This window comes from Zootermopsis nevadensis, unplaced genomic scaffold (assembly GCF_977971745.1).
Source record: "Zootermopsis nevadensis isolate Lab colony 2312 unplaced genomic scaffold, Znev_1.0 Znev_ptg000009l, whole genome shotgun sequence".
Taxonomy (NCBI): domain Eukaryota; kingdom Metazoa; phylum Arthropoda; class Insecta; order Blattodea; family Termopsidae; genus Zootermopsis; species Zootermopsis nevadensis.
In genome coordinates this window covers 1760104-1776689 of record NW_028259141.1, presented here as the reverse complement: position 1 = coordinate 1776689, position 16586 = coordinate 1760104, and the positions used below count along the sequence as shown (strand labels likewise).

The window sequence follows — 16586 nt, the reverse complement described above, 5'->3', positions numbered from 1 at the left end:
TTGTTTCGAGCTAGCATTGTGAAAAACTGACTTCAGCTCTTAATGATCTCTTTAATAGTCCGTATTTGCTCTCTGTTGATTATCATTCCCAGCTCTCAGATATTCATTTTTAATTGCTTCCTACAACAAACATGCATACTACATTGTTTAAAAAACTGTGGTTGTTTACGTCATGGAGTTGGCGGGGAGGTTGTATGACGTTTAAATAGCAACGGCATATCCCAAAACTCATTGTTTATTGTTATAAACTCTTACGTTGCTGAGAAACAGCTGGTAAACAATAGGTTATGAAGTCTTGGGCTGCCCATAAACAGTATAAAAAGTGTTAAAAGAGCTGTGTGAGAAAGAATGGCTTTCTGGAAGTCAAATGTTCCTAGATTTCAGGAAAACATTAGTAAGTATATTATTGCTTACGTATTTATTCCTAATTAAATATTAATGCAGTTCATTGTACAGCTAATCTGTTTTAATATCAAAATGATATCAGTTAGGAACTTCAAAATTCACGTAAGCTTCAGAAATCAAAACGAAAAAACAGCTGCAGTGTTCTTTAGACGTATTTTTGTTTCATCAGGTCTAATTCTGAAGCACCAAAGATCAAGATTTGCGAAAACAATAATTTTCCGATTTTTTTTTGTGTATTGGAGTAACATATTGCGAAGTTTCAAAACAAATTGTTATTTGGATATTTTTTTTAATAATATCTGAGTGACAATAAATGGGGAAAATGAGCGAAACTCGCCAAGAATAGAGGCAAGGAACGCGTAAAGAATTTTGGTACGAATACATTTTGTAAAACAATTACATGGAATGTATCTTATATGATCAAATCTAAAACTTCTTGACGATGGTGAAGAGTCAATTGAATAAAAATTTACGTTTTATTACTAGACGATGGATAATATCCAAGTAAATTTTTATTTAATTGTATCTTATATGAGCTCATTTATGGGGACGCGAGATTGATTAAGCTGGCTCAGGATAGTTTCCAAAGGCGCGTTTTGTTATTAGTGGTGCTTACCTGCATATTTGTTGCCTCATTTGAGTACATAACCAAATTCTCCAAATTTTATTTTGTCGTCGTTGGTTCTATGACGTGCCATTTGTCACACATCTCGCGAAAAATCTGTTTCATGAACCATTTGAAGCAGCTAAGTTAAAGAACACAACGGACAGATGGTAGCAAGGATGACTGGTGAATTAGGAATGCAAGAATTAAGTGGGCGTTGCCTATTTCACATCACTTTTAACAGAGCTTCTTGCTTCCTATTAATTACATCAACTTCTGGATTTCAAACACTTTTTTAAAATTTAGAAATTTACGAAATTGGGCCCCGTCTTCAACTTGGTAGTGTCTAAGCAACAATCGAGAGATTTTTTCCTAGAAACCTATAAACAAATGAAGGGTGATACATACAATCGATAGTGTGTAGAAATCGAGAAATACGGCAGGTGTGGCAACATTGAGCATTTTCGTGTCAGCTTCGCTGCACTACCAACCTGACAAACTTTTCCCTGAGACCAAATGTCCCTAGCACAATTTGCTGTACTGTTCCTGTGTCCCCATCCCAAATAAGCCTTTTATTGACCATAAACTTCCTTCCTTGTTGCATTATGTCATAAGCGGCTTCATTACGTCATACATCTTATGGTGGCTGGCTACGGACTGGCCGCCCGAGGTTCGATCCCCGGAAGGGGCAGAGGATTTTTCCTCTGTCCTCCGCGACCAGACCGGTTCTGGGGCCCACCCAGTCTCCTATCCAATGGGCACCAGGGTCCTTTCGCGGGGGTAAAGCGCGGACGAAGCGTGACACTGGCCTTCCTATCTCCCCCCAAGCACCTACATGGCATACAGTGGGACAGCTTTGATTTTCTTAGGTTCATATACTTTCACGCATTCTAAAAAAAAGAGATAATTTTTCGCTTTCTTACAAAGCATGTACTACTCATTTTTTAACTTGCTTCTTGCATAACATGAGAGCAATTTTAACTCTGAAACAATATGATCTGTAATGCTGTAATTCTGTGGTTATTTTCTAGGCTGTGCACCCCCTCCAACGAAGTATGCGCCAAAGAGCAACATCACAGTGAAGGGATGTGTCTCATACGACAAGCAGGCGATGGCCCGCTTTGATGCGGGGCAATGCCAAACCGCAGATAAATATGGAAAAATGACCACGGTAACTTTTCTTACATAATTAAATGCAAAGAGTAGGGTCCTACTTGAAAAGATGATCAGTGCTTAGCTGATCAAGAACCCAAAAGTTCATGACCATGTTCACAAGAGCAAGATAAATGTATTCCACATCTTCACACCCTGCTTTCAAGATCCATTTTAATATTATCCTACCATTTGTGCCTAGGTCTCCCTAGTGGTGTTCTGTCTGAAAGTTGTCCCTATGCACACTACATGCATGTCACCTTCTCGCCTTCTCTGATTCAGCCACATTTTGTAAATATCCATTGTGAATATGTGCCTTCCTTTCATAATGTGCGTAGATTGGAAACAAACAGGTTTGCTGTGTCTGTCTGTCCATTTGTATGTTTCAACTCCAGAGTTGCTAGACAGTTTTTTATGGAATTTGGTATGAACGTTATGCCATCGTAGATTACCACATATTCATCAATTTCAATTTGCTGCAGTTGATAATGACGTGGCAGATTTGTGGGATGGGTGTGACACCAGCAACTTCTGCCAAAGTAATTTTCGTAGAAGTCGCTCGTCAATAGTTTTGAAATGCGTGGGCTGTTCCAACGCCTTCCACCACGTTGACTGTACCGAGTGCTAGGACGCTTAATACGAATGCATGATAGAGTGCAATATCCTTTCCTCTGCTACTGAACAATTTTATTACTAAATTTGTCCTGGGAGTCTACACCAAACGTTATGGAACAAATTTAGCTTAAGTCTGAATCCATCTCACAGACGCGCAGACTCTGAAACTCTTTGTGTTACATTTATCATTTTTCCTGCTACGTCCTCTTAGTTCCAAGTGTGTCAACATCTTCTACTCCAGGGACTAATTCACAGTCGAGTTTACTTTAATATCTACTTGTAAATTGGTTTTTGCCAGAACACGAAAGGAAGTCATGAGAACCAAACAAAAGGCTAATGAATCTGTGTGTCATATTAAAAAGTTCTGGTTACAATGAAGTAGTCAAACAACTGGGGCATTAATTGTGTTTTACTGTAGTTTCTGTTAAGTTTTGACGAACGGCGATGTTATAATCTGCATGTTCTCAGACATACTCTTCAATGTGCAAATAAATTCAGAAGCAGATTTAGTTATACAGGCTGGTAAACTGTATACCCATCACCCACTTGGTTGCAAGCATATTTGAATGGGCTCATTACCACACACACATTTGTACACGCATGTGTGTAGGCGGGTCCTTATGTGCTGCAGGTTTAAACATTCTTGATTGTACTTTCATTTCTACAAAACTGGCAAAAATTAAAAAATTAAATATCGAGATATGTGATGATTGATGGTTGTGTGAAGAATTTGTTAAAGATCATCAAAACTTGGATTAACACTATGTAAAATGATGCACTGTCCATGTTACAATTACTATTTTAAAATTTGGGGTTCATTGTAGTCTAAATAATTAATAAAAATTATGCCATTATTTGGACAGTTGAGTAATCAGTCTTTTTTTTTAAAATGTTTTCTTCTTTCTTTCTTCGGCATGTTACATTATTGTAACAGGTGCAGTTTTTTGTTTCTATATCAATCTTTAAAATGGGTGCGAAACATGGTCTCTCGCTCTGACAGAAGAACACAGATTGCATGTCTTTGAGAATCGGGTGTTGAGGAGGATATTTGGGTCTAGGAGAGAAGACGATGGGGCGTGGAGAAAACTGCATAATGACGAACCTAAAAATCTATACTCCTCCCCCAATATTATCAGGGTGATGAAGTCGAGAAGAATGAGATGGGCGGGGCATGTAGCGCGCATGGATGGGTCAAGAGGTGTGCAACAGGTATTGGTTGGGAAGCGTGAGGGGAAGAGATCTCTGGGGAGAACTAGACATAGATGGGAGGATAATGTCAGGTGGGATATATGGGAGATAGGAGTTGAAGGAGACTGTATTTTGTTGGCCCAGGACAGGGTCCGGTGGAGGGCTTTCGTTAATTCGGGTGATGAACCTTCGTGTTCCCTAAGCAATCTATTTATTTAGTTAGTACCTTTCCTGAAGTTTAAAGTCATTCATTAAGAATGTTCATGTGCGTGTAGATGACAATGAGCACACTCAAGAACTTGCGGGCACGCTGACATGTGACTGCATTCTTGACACTTGGCTATCTTAGATGTTAGGATTCATTTATTCACGTGACCTTGAAATTGAAAACCCAGTGTTTATCACATCTGTAGGGTGAGGCCATGTACTCGTGTAGGTGAATACCAACATTTTATACACTCCTCTCAAATGGTGGTAACCACCTATGAATAGAATATGTACTAGTTTTACAAGCCTGGTGTAAACTGAGAGAGTTACTGAGAAAATACACTGAGAAGGTTGATAATAACTGACTAATGTAGCTGTGTCAAAGTGGGACACGACTGATTGAGAAAAAAAATATCCAGTCCCTTAGGATAACAGGTAATTGGGGTTTTCTGTAAATTATAAGTTTGTTCCTTTCAGAGAAACGGTACATATAGCGTGAGGTCGAGTAAAGTAAGAAGTGAAATAGAGAGAAATAAAGGAACATCTTCTACGAGAAAGAAACGGAATATCATAAAGCCTGCAGTGAAACAAAAATTGTCTAAAGAACAGGTGAGAGTCAAAATATCAGTCTACATTTCATATTATTTCTTTTTTATTTTATTTATATGTCTGCGCTATGTATATTTAGAATGTCCATAATCACTAAAAATTTAATTTGTGGAAATACTGAATGTAGTCTCTGAGTTAAAGCGGAATTTGCCTGAAACAAAATACACCGGTTTCTTGTGTCTGGTAACTGAGTTTCCTGTATCTTGTAATGCTACTTCTTTCAGTCAAAGAGTACATCTAGCCTGACCTCGGGGAAACGCAGCAGTGAAATAAAGAGAGAAATCAGAAATCCTGCATCGAAAGAACAGGTGAGAATCACTACACGTTGCGTTTGAGGAAGTACTGAAAGTAGTCCCCGAGTTAAAAGCGGAATTTGCCTGAAACAAAATACATTTAGGACTCGGTTTACGCCAGGGTTAGGTTACTGAGATTTCTGGAGTAAAATGAAGCAAAAATATAATGGGAACATATGTAAATACATTAGGTTCCGTTTCAAGATTTTAAGTAATCAACACAAAATACTTCAAAAATGTTTTAATTTATGAAATTTACGAATTGAAAATTGTATAATTTTTAAGATGATAATGTTTAAGGCAAAGGAAGAAAATTTACTGCTATAAAAACGATAGAAATGATGTGTTTTTCTTCTTTTCTGATAATAAGTTATAGTATGGCTGTAGAACTATCTCAATTCCTCTCTTAACGGTTGACCTCCGCTTCCAGTTGGGGTCATTGCTACAGAGGATCTCACATCCCTTATTAATAAGAGCAACAGCCTCTTGCATTGATTTCATTGTTAGTGTTGAATTTGACACTTCACTCCATGCCACTGAAATGTTGGAGATTCCTTTCATGATGTCGTATAACTTCTAGTATCCTCTCAACGTGACATTTTCGGGCACTTGAATAGCCTCAGAAATTCCCTTGAGTGTTCTCCATAAGTAATAAGTCTTGAAGGTGGATAATGCTCCTTGTAGTTTATCATTTAGTATTATAGTTTTATTACAATGTTGGGACCATCTGTGTCTAGGAAGTCGAGCAGAGTCACGACTCATCCCCCCCCCTCCAATTGTGATATACGAGAGGTGCAAAAGTGAAGCGGGCGTAAATTGAATCGGCGTAAATCGAGTCCTACCTGTACACTACTTTCCTATGTCTGGTAACTGAGTTTCCTGTATCTTGCAATGCTACTTCTTTCAGTCAAAGAGTACATCTAGCCTGAACTCGAGGAAAGGAAGCAGTCAAATAAAGAGAGAAATCAGAAATCCTGCATCGAAAGAAAAATTATCTAACGAACAGGTGAGAATCACAAAGCCAATGCCCACTTTCGATATTATGTGTTACTTGGATGCATTGCATGAAATGTCTGCGCTACGTGTATTTAGAATGTCCATAATCACTAAAAATTTAATTTGTGGAAATACTGAAAGCAGTCCCTGAGTTAAAAGCGGAATTTGCCTGAAACAAAATACACCGCTTTCTTGTGTCTGGTAAATGGGTTACCTGTATTTTGTAATTTTACTTCTTTCAGTCAAAGAGTACATCTAGCCTGAACTCGAGGAAAGGAAGCAGTCAAATAAAGAGAGAAATCAGAAATCCTGCATTGAAAGAAAGATTATCTAAAGAACAGGTGAGATCTCAAAGCCAGTGCCCACTTTCGATACTATGTGTTACTTGGACGCATTGCTTGAAATGTCTGCGCTACGTGTATTTAGAATGTCAATAATCACTAAAAATTTAATTTGTGGAAATACTGAAAGCAGTCCCTGAGTTAAAAGCGGAATTTGCCTGAAACAAAATACACCGCTTTCTTGTGTCTGGTAAATGGGTTACCTGTATTTTGTAATTTTACTTCTTTCAGTCAAAGAGTACATCTAGCCTGAACTCGAGGAAAGGAAGCAGTCAAATAAAGAGAGAAATCAGAAATCCTGCATTGAAAGAAAGATTATCTAAAGAACAGGTGAGATCTCAAAGCCAGTGCCCACTTTCGATACTATGTGTTACTTGGACGCATTGCTTGAAATGTCTGCGCTACGTGTATTTAGAATGTCAATAATCACTAAAAATTTAATTTGTGGAAATACTGAAAGCAGTCCCTGAGTTAAAAGCGGAATTTGCCTGAAACAAAATACATCGCTTTCTTGTGTCTGGTAAATGGGTTACCTGTATTTTGTAATTTTACTTCTTTCAGTCAAAGAGTACATCTAGCCTGAACTCGAGGAAAGGAAGCAGTCAAATAAAGAGAGAAATCAGAAATCCTGCATCGAAACAAAGATTATCTAATGAACAGGTGAGATCTCAAAGCCAGTGCCCACTTTCGATACTATGTGTTACTTGGACGCATTGCATGAAATGTCTGCGCTATGTGTATTTAGAATGTCCATAATCACTAAAAATTTATTTTGTGGAAATACTGAAAGTAGTCCTCGAGTTAAAAGCGGAATTTGCCTGAAACAAAATACACCGGTTTCTTGTGTCTGGTAACTGAGTTTCCTGTATCTTGTAATTTTACTTCTTTCAGGCAAAGCGTACATCTAACCTGAACTCGAGGAAAGGAATCAATCAAATAAAGAGAGAAATCAGAAATCCTGCATCGAAAGAAAGATTATCTAAAGGACAGGTGAGATCTCAAAGCCAGTGCCCACTTTCGATATTATGTGTTACTTGGACGCATTGCATGAAATGTCTGCGCTATGTGTATTTAGAATGTCCATAATCACTAAAAATTTAATTTTTGAAAATACTGAAAGCAGTCCCTGAGTTAAAGCGGAATTTGCCTGAAACAAAATACACCGCTTTCTTGTGTCTGGTAAATGGGTTTCCTGTATTTTGTAATTTTACTTCTTTCAGTCAAAGAGTACATCTAGCCTGAACTCGAGGAAAGGAAGCAGTCAAATAAAGAGAGAAATCAAAAATCCTGCATCGAAACAAAAATTATCTAACGAACAGGTGAGAATCTCAAAGCCAGTGCCCACTTTCGATATTATGTGTTACTTGGACGCATTGCATGAAATGTCTGCGCTACGTGTATTTAGAATGTCCATAATCACTAAAAATTTAATTTTTGAAAATACTGAAAGCAGTCCCTGAGTTAAAGCGGAATTTGCCTGAAACAAAATACACCGCTTTCTTGTGTCTGGTAAATGGGTTTCCTGTATTTTGTAATTTTACTTCTTTCAGTCAAAGAGTACATCTAGCCTGAACTCGAGGAAAGGAAGCAGTCAAATAAAGAGAGAAATCAAAAATCCTGCATCGAAACAAAAATTATCTAACGAACAGGTGAGAATCTCAAAGCCAGTGCCCACTTTCGATATTATGTGTTACTTGGACGCATTGCATGAAATGTCTGCGCTACGTGTATTTAGAATGTCCATAATCACTAAAAATTTAATTTGTGGAAATACTGAAAGCAGTCCCTGAGTTAAAGCGGAATTTGCCTGAAACAAAATACACCGCTTTCTTGTGTCTGGTAAATGGGTTTCCTGTATTTTGTAATTTTACTTCTTTCAGTCAAAGAGTACATCTAGCCTGAACTCGAGGAAAGGAATCAATCAAATAAAGAGAGAAATCAAAAATCCTGCATCGAAACAAAAATTATCTAACGAACAGGTGAGAATCTCAAAGCCAGTGCCCACTTTCGATATTATGTGTTACTTGGACGCATTGCATGAAATGTCTGCGCTATGTGTATTTAGAATGTCCATAATCACTAAAAATTTAATTTGTGGAAATACTGAAAGCAGTCCCTGAGTTAAAAGCGGAATTTGCCTGAAACAAAATACACCGATTTCTTGTGTCTGGTAAATGGGTTTTCTGTATCTTGTAATTTTACTTCTTTCAGGCAAAGCGTACATCTAACCTGAACTCGAGGAAAGGAATCAATCAAATAAAGAGAGAAATCAGAAATCCTGCATCGAAACAAATATTATCTAAAGAACAGGTGAGAATCTCAAAGCCAGTGCCCACTTTCGATATTATGTGTTACTTGGACGCATTGCATAAAATGTCTGCGCTACGTGTATTTAGAATGTCCATAATCACTAAAAATTTAATTTGTGGAAATACTGAAAGTAGTCCCTGAGTTAAAAGCGGAATTTGCCTGAAACAAAATACACCGATTTCTTGGGTTTTCTGTATCTTGTAATTTTACTTCTTTCAGACAAAGCGTACATCTAACCTGAACTCGAGGAAAGGAATCAGTCAAATAAGGAGAGAAATAAGAAAGCCTGCAGTGAAATCAGTTAATCTGAGGAAAAGAAATAGTCCCTCAACCCCCTCAGGCGTAACAAAGACCAACTCACAAGCTGCTGGTGTCACAACGAGTAAGTTAAAGCATTCATGACATTAGAAAGCAGTGCAAGAACAGTGACAGTATTTAGATTGGTCCATAAGGAAATGAAGAGCACGAAACTCTGATTGAATGCTGACCGGACACACATTTAAGTCTAATGAGACAGCCTGGAATCTCTGCACCTTATGATAAACCTTTGGGTTCTATAACTAACAGATAATTTTGTAACATTTAAATTATTTTGACTTGCCCAAGGAAAATCTTCCACAAACGAATTAAGCAAGTAGATTATTCGTTACTTAGTTACTGCGACCTCTTCTTTACATACTTATGTGTTGCAAGTTTAGACGTAAGTCATGATCAGATGGTCTGTATGGCACAAGAAAAGATTCATCATGTGTGAAAAAGACAACTGATAACGTCCATTGTGATGTTTCTTGTGAATATGGGGAGGCGAGACATTGCCGGAAGTACAAGGAAGAGACATGTTGTGTGGTGTGTTATGGCCGAGATTCCAGGGTTTGCGTGTGACTTTTCTTTCAGTACTGCGAAATTATGCACTTTTACTACGAGACAATTTCTCTAGTTTTGAAACGGTATGTGCAGATATAATTCAGTTCGGCATTGCGGAATATCCCATTATGAGTATCTGGGCTGACAAGCATGCACGAGGCAAATGGAATAACAAAAAAGAGCAGAATTTGCTTTTGTCTTAATGAACAGCTTCATCCGAAACCGATTTCCAGTGTTAGGTCAAAAATGTTTGTAACCTGTTCTATGTCTTAAATGCAAATGAAACGAAAGACCACAGCGATATTCAAATGCGGATGACTGTGCTAATTTGGAGGAGTAATTAATTTGGTTTGCCTAAAAAGTATACAAAGAAACAATCTGCAGAGATCCAGATTTTAAAAAACTCCGGGTGAATTTTGATTATGAAGGATACCTTAAGTATCAGCCCACACCACCACCATTGTACTGATAATTGGACGTGTGACTCGTGTGTTTTATCTGGATCTGATGTCCCATTGGCTAATTACACACCTCGTTAATGTGCGTCTTCTAAATGGCATAATTTTAGAAGACAGGGCTAAAGCCCATTACGCTGGTGATTTTCATACTTTATAGAACAAACAATTTTCGCTGTGGCCTGGGAAAAATGGACCTCTCATCTGGTCTCCGAGATGTCCTGTACTGACCACGCACATTCGATAACTGGGCATGGTCTTTTGTGAAAGAAATGCTTATCGCAATTCACATGCAGTTCGCTGCTGAAATAAGAATAAAGATTCGCAATATCTTCAACACTATTACGTCTGTAAAGTTTTACAGGCCTCCTAACACACTTCGTGATCAATGATAATGCGTGTTCACTTTGACAGAAACTGTACCGATCAGTTGGACAGTTGATGTAGTGAATGGCATGACATCTCTTAATTCCATTAAATTTGCATTGGCATTTGTGTCATGTTCCTTTGTAATTAAAATGCTTCCACACTAAAACACTGCTCCTGTGTTATGTCTTCAGCACCATCTGGTCATGAATTTTTGCTATCCCTAGATTCACTCAATCTTTGTTTATGTGCAGAATCCAAACACAATCAGCAAGAACCCGAGCTCTGGATTAAAATAAAGGCTACTCAGGCACAGCTAAAAGCAGCTGAGGAACGCACGAAGGAAGAACAGGAAAAAGCTGAATTACTGGAAAAATCCAAGAAAGAAGCCGTAAGTAATAAGTTGAATTCCAAAGATTTATGTAATTTTATGTCTTGAGCAGAATTTTCTGTAATGTCACTTAAACGTAAAAGGAAAACGGACGTGGATTTGTGTTCGCGGTTTAACGCCACAACATTAATACATACAGGAAAGCGGAGCTGAAGCACCTCAGCATATTCTTAGGTTTTGCAATCGTACGTGCGAGTGACCAGTTCCTTCCGCACAGTGGACCCTTAACCCAGGAAAAGAGCACCCGGTGCCCACTGAACAGGTTACTGGGTGATGTGCTTCTTAAACAAGGTGTTTCACCCCGGCCCCTCCTCATCCATCATTCATAATCATTCCTGTAAAAATCATCGTAACAGTAAAAAATACTAGCATGGCAATTCCTTAAAAGTTTACCTACACTGAATAAACATTTGTCTTTCTTTCCTTTTCATTCATTTTTCCTTTAGTTGGATGAAGTGCATGACCTGAGCAGATCACTGACAGGGTTGAAAAGCAAAAATGAAGAGTTGCAAGAGGTAATAAGCAATAACCAGATGATGATTGGAAAGACGGATCATCTGCTGTGTCAGCAGTGCAAACTCTGGAAAAGATGTGAAGACTTTAAGCAAGACAAACAGGTATTCAAACAAAATGACCTGATATCATGTATTAAGAATTATTTCTATATATTTGGACATTTGACAGATTCTTAAAAATTAAATGATGCTGAATAAAACCATAAAAACGTCGATCAGGACTTTTAAATTAAATTTTCAAGCTTCGGTTTAACCTGTTAAATGTAGCGACAGACATGATTAATAACAGCAGTTGAGTCAACCTCACAAACCTTATGCCACATCATTTAAATTTACTGTATCGTGGCGTTATGAGATTGGTTAGTTTAAACGCTGTGTAAATATTAAATTTTAGTAAATTCAATGCAGCAGGTAATATTTTATTCATTAAGCAATGCAAAGTGCAAAATATAAAAAAACATTAATATAACTGTCGTTCATTTTCAAGGTGGACAAGAAGATTTCAGCGCAAGCAGATAAAATGAAGAGATTGACAGTGGAACTAGATAGAAAAGTTACTAAAGTTACACATTTAAAAAGTAAAATTGAAGAAATGCACACGAAGAAGCCTAATTTCCAAGAAAAACGTGAATCCAGTGATGCACGTATTGCACAGTTGGAGTGCGCCTTTAAGTAGAGATAAGGTCCACAGGTCATCACACCAACACATGAATGGAGACGTGAAATTCTGCTAAATTTGATCGTGCTACCCTCAGACTTCCTGCTTCTGGTATCCAAACACTAGCTGTATGACAACTTCAACATTACCAGTCTAAAAGTGCATGAAGTTAACAAATTCTATCTTTGAAGATGACTCTCTTCAGAGATGTTGCGCGATGTTTCAGATGGCCTACTGTCCCCACCACCATAGCCTGAGAACAGAAATATCGAGGGAGAAATTGGGAGAAGGGGCAGATCACAGTGGAATTATATGATTCAGAAATGCTCATTGCTCCTTCACCTGGTCTCAATAGAATGGCCGGTCTTACCACTGCAGGACTGACCTCATTTGCTGGGTGTTCTGATCTTCAAGGAGGCCCACAAACTCAGTGTTGTGGAGGACAGAAGCTTTCTGATGTGGTTCAAGGTCATGCTGACAGAAGGAAGGAAGGTGACAAGGAACAGGTTTCTCTGGGCTGACCCTGATGGACTGAGGATCTGATAGCTGCTGCAGCTATTTTGCCTCAATGTGGCCCTTAAGATCATGTAAGAAGTTCCCGCACGCACAGTAACCTCTATCTTGATTAAAACTCTCACCACCCTTCTAAAAAATAGCATGAACTCTATGCTGGCAAAAAAGGGCCAGGTCGCTGTGTGACCGGGGAAACCTGTATGAAGAGGTGGAGTTTCTCTGGGCCAATTTCAGGCAGAATGGCGACAGTAACTAGCAGATCTGATGGGCTCTCAGTCCACCAGAGAGACGCCCCAGCCCTAGAGAAGCCTGTCTGTTGTCTTCCTTCCCTTCATCAGCATGACCTTGAACTGAATCAGCAAACTCCTTCCCAATTTCGTTCAGCTTGTGAAGGATGACTTAGGACTCGGTACTCCAGAGTTGCCACCAAATGCAGATACATGGTCCAGATGATTATCAGGGAGATGATTAGGGTCAAACTACACCCTGATAAGAACAGAAATCGTAGTCTGCATCTGAGCCACTCCATCAATGGACGTAGGAGGCCTCTGCTTCCTGTTTCCTCCTTTAATGCCCTCTCGTCTGGCCAAGGTTCTACCTTATTCAACCTGCACCCATATCTCAAGAAAGATTTTCACATGCAGCTTACTGATGATGGAGACAGTGACAACCTCTGAATCATCAGTAAACTTCCACCAGATTACACAGTGCAACATCTCGGAAGATAGTCATCCTTTAGCCATAACAACCTGAAACATCACAATTGTACTCTTCAAAGTCAATTTTTTGAATCTCTGTAACCATCAGTGCAGTAGGGGATGTATGAATATCAGTTCAAAGTGCAAAATATACTTTAACGTTGATTAAACTGCGGGTTCTTCAAATTCAAAGCTGCATTTATTCTGAAAATGGTTAAAATAATTATTCCTTTTATTAATATTGTATTGGTTTACTAAGTGCCGTCTTCATTACAGATGTCATACTTCACGCTAGGTACAACTGATTTCTTGTTATGATTCTGTTCCGGTCATAGTCATCCCATACGGTAGACTAAAATAGAATAATAAATAGCCCTTTACAAAACGAAATGTCCCCCAAATTCTGGATCCTTCTATCCACAAACACAGCAACATCACTGCTGGCTAAGGAACTTCCAGAAAATGTTCCGAGAATGGCTGACGTGCGTTAACACGTCTGATGTCGCTTGAAGCAGGCTAAAGGCCTTGAATCAAGTTATGTGGTTGGGGAAGAGTAATCACATGGCCATGGTTTGGAGTGATTGCGACAATATCATGCATTTTAATTGTTGGCTATACACTAGGTTTGTGATTTACTTCAGAATGTATCAAATGTGTGAACTGCATGCAAACATGGACTGCAAATCAACTATATTATGACCTATCCTACAGAAAAATGGTAAGAATCTTAGTTCTTTTATCAGTTTTTATCAAAAGTATGTTTTCTAGCTCATGTGATTTTGTGACTGATTCAGTCTTGAAAACTCTTTAAAGGTCAAAAAATTCTGTGCTTATTTGTAAACAAAAGTCCATTCCCATGTTCACAAGAACCCGCCATTGTCTCCTATCCTTAGATGAATCAAATCCTCCCTCTAACTAGATGGATTAGGCAACCCAAAGGTTCCGCACCAAACTAACCAAAGCCCTCCATCGGTCCTTGTCCTGGGCCAACAAAATCCAGTCTCCTTCAACTTCTATCTCCCATAGATCACGCCTGACATTATCCTCCCATCTACGTCCAGGTCTCCCCAGAGGTCTCTTTCCCTCAGGCTTCCCAACCAATACCCGGTGCACACCTCTTGTCCCATCCATGCGCGCTACATGCCCCGCCCATCTCATTCTTCTCGACTTAATCACCCTGACAATATTGGGGGAGAAGCATACATTTTTTAAGTTCGTCATTATGCAGTTTTCTCCATGCCCCATCGACTTCTCTCCTAGGCCCAAATATCCTCCTCAACACCCTGTTCTCAGACACCTTCAATCTGTGTTCCTCCCTCTGAGTAAGAGACCATGTTTCGCACCCATACAAAACTACAGGCAAAATTATTGTTTTGCATACTTTAATCTTCAAGTTCTTAGAAATCAAATGGAAGACAAAATATTTTGAACTGAAAAGTAGCAAGCATTTCTACAATTTAGTCTCCTCCTAACTTCCTCATGAGTATCATTTTGATTTGTAATTGTTGTTTCCAAATACTTGAACTTTCTCACACTTTCAAAGTTTTTATTAGCAACCCCAATACGATTTTGTCCGCTGTCTGCTGACGGGATACTAACATGTACTTAGTTTTTTCTGAATTTACTTCTAGCCCCACCTTTCTACTAGCCTCTAGTAGAACTTCCGTGTTCATCTTTATTATATTTATATCGTCCCCCAATAAATTAACATCATCAGCATATGCCAATAGCTGATGTGTCCCATTCAATTGCAAACCCTCCTGCCTACCTTGGACCTTCCTGATGGCGTATTCTAGCGCAAAGTTAAAGAGCAAGGGAGACAAAGCATCTCCTTGTTTTAGACCGTTCTTGATGGAAAATGAGTCAAATAAATATTTACATATACAAATTTTGCTACAGTAAAATGGGAGACAGGAAATACATATTAAACTGAATAGATGCCATTCTTCTTACAAACAATGAAGAAGGAAGAATCCAGTAACAGTTGCTAGTGCCTTAAAAGTTCTTTTTCTAATAATTACTGAGAGTCTAAATTTACATCAGTTACGCAGTGAAGATTCAATTTTAATAAATTAAATTCCTGTAAAATTTCCTAGTATTAAAATTTTCCCGAACCATCTTAAAATCTCAGTGGTAAAACCTCTGTACAAAACTAGTATGACAAACTACAGACCAATTTCACTATTAACAACTTTTTCTATGGTACTTGAGAGGGTTATGTACCACAGGTTAAACCATCACATGCACACTAACAACACATTGGTCCCAGAAGAATTTGGCTTCAGAAAAGGTATATCCACTGAAGATGTAGTATTCAGACTAACAGACAATGTGTTAAAATCTATTTACTGAAAAATGCATGTTGGACGAATATTCTGTGGTTCAGAAAAAGCTTTTGACTGTGTAAATCATGAAATTTCATTAACTAAATTAAATTTTTTGGCAAACAAGGTTCAGGTCCTACCTAACAAATAGAAAACAAAAGATTAAAATAAAATCTCCTGACACTCAGAATTTTTTCTCAAACTGGAGAAGAATAAAATATCGAGTTCCCCAAGGGTCAATTTTAGGGCCATTGTTTTTTATAATTACATAAATGACCTTCTTCCAACAATAAAAACAATAAATACTTAAACAGAACCCATAATATTTGCTGATGACACAAGTGTCATAATTTCTAATAAAAATTTTGACGACTTCTGTTCAACATCAAACATAGTTCTGTCTCATATGAGCAAATGGTTCACTGCAAACAAGCCGACCCTGAAACGAATATAATAAAATTTATAACAAAAAATTCAACACAATATACCTTAACTATTGGTTGTAATGCAAATTATATACAAGAGTCAGTCAACATAAAACTTCTCGGTCCACATACTGATAACCACATTAACTGGAAATAATATGATTAGATTATTCTGAAGTTAGGTTTAGCATGTTATGCAGTTAGATCTACGTTTCATGTCAGAAACTGACAATCTCAAATCAATTTCTTTTGCCTAATTTCACTCTATAATGAAGTATGTAATAACTTTAAAACAGAAAATTGTTCGAATAATGGGTGGTGTCAAACCTAGAAATTGCTGGTCACAGTGGTCGTGCATTCTGAGGCAAGGGCCTCATTACCTTGGACACTGGGACTGTGGGTTCGAATCCCACTCAAGGCATCGATGTTTGTCCGCGTCTTTCTGCGTTGTGCTGTCCTGTGTACAGGTAGAGGTCTTGCGACAGGCTGATCACTCGTCCAAGGAGTTCTACCTAATGTTTGAATAGGTTAAGTAACCTAAAAAATGAAGCACCTATGCTCCACGAGGAGTGAAACGGGTTAAAAAACCCTAGAAATTCATGCAGAAGTCTATTTGAGAGATCAGGTATCTTACCTCTTCCATGCAAATACATATTC

At 38.3% G+C, this 16586-nt stretch overlaps 2 protein-coding genes across 4 annotated transcripts in view; one reads left to right on the top strand and one right to left on the bottom strand.

The window, feature by feature from the left end:
• Positions 1–248: 248 nt before the first annotated feature.
• Positions 249–13372, top strand: LOC110840122 (uncharacterized). Of its 2 annotated transcripts, XM_087345396.1 has the most exons (17): positions 249–394; positions 2041–2180; positions 4649–4780; positions 5005–5088; positions 5981–6079; positions 6312–6410; positions 6642–6740; positions 6972–7070; positions 7302–7400; positions 7631–7729; positions 7961–8059; positions 8291–8389; positions 8622–8720; positions 8940–9102; positions 10660–10796; positions 11243–11413; positions 11799–13372. In XM_087345396.1, exons 1-17 carry the CDS (start codon positions 349–351, stop codon positions 11985–11987), a joined length of 1953 nt encoding a protein of 650 aa, XP_087201522.1. In that variant the 5' UTR covers positions 249–348; the 3' UTR covers positions 11988–13372. The 2 variants fall into 2 exon arrangements, with proteins under 2 accessions (XP_087201522.1, XP_087201523.1); XM_087345397.1 differs by lacking the exon at positions 7302–7400.
• The window catches only part of myd (stromal cell derived factor mayday), a 24155-nt gene continuing 18373 nt past the window's right edge, over positions 10805–16586 (bottom strand). For both annotated transcript variants that reach the window (XM_087345417.1, XM_087345416.1), the window contains one exon: positions 10805–11131. The gene's annotated coding sequence lies outside the window, so the exon portion shown is untranslated. The remainder of the gene's footprint in view (positions 11132–16586) is intronic.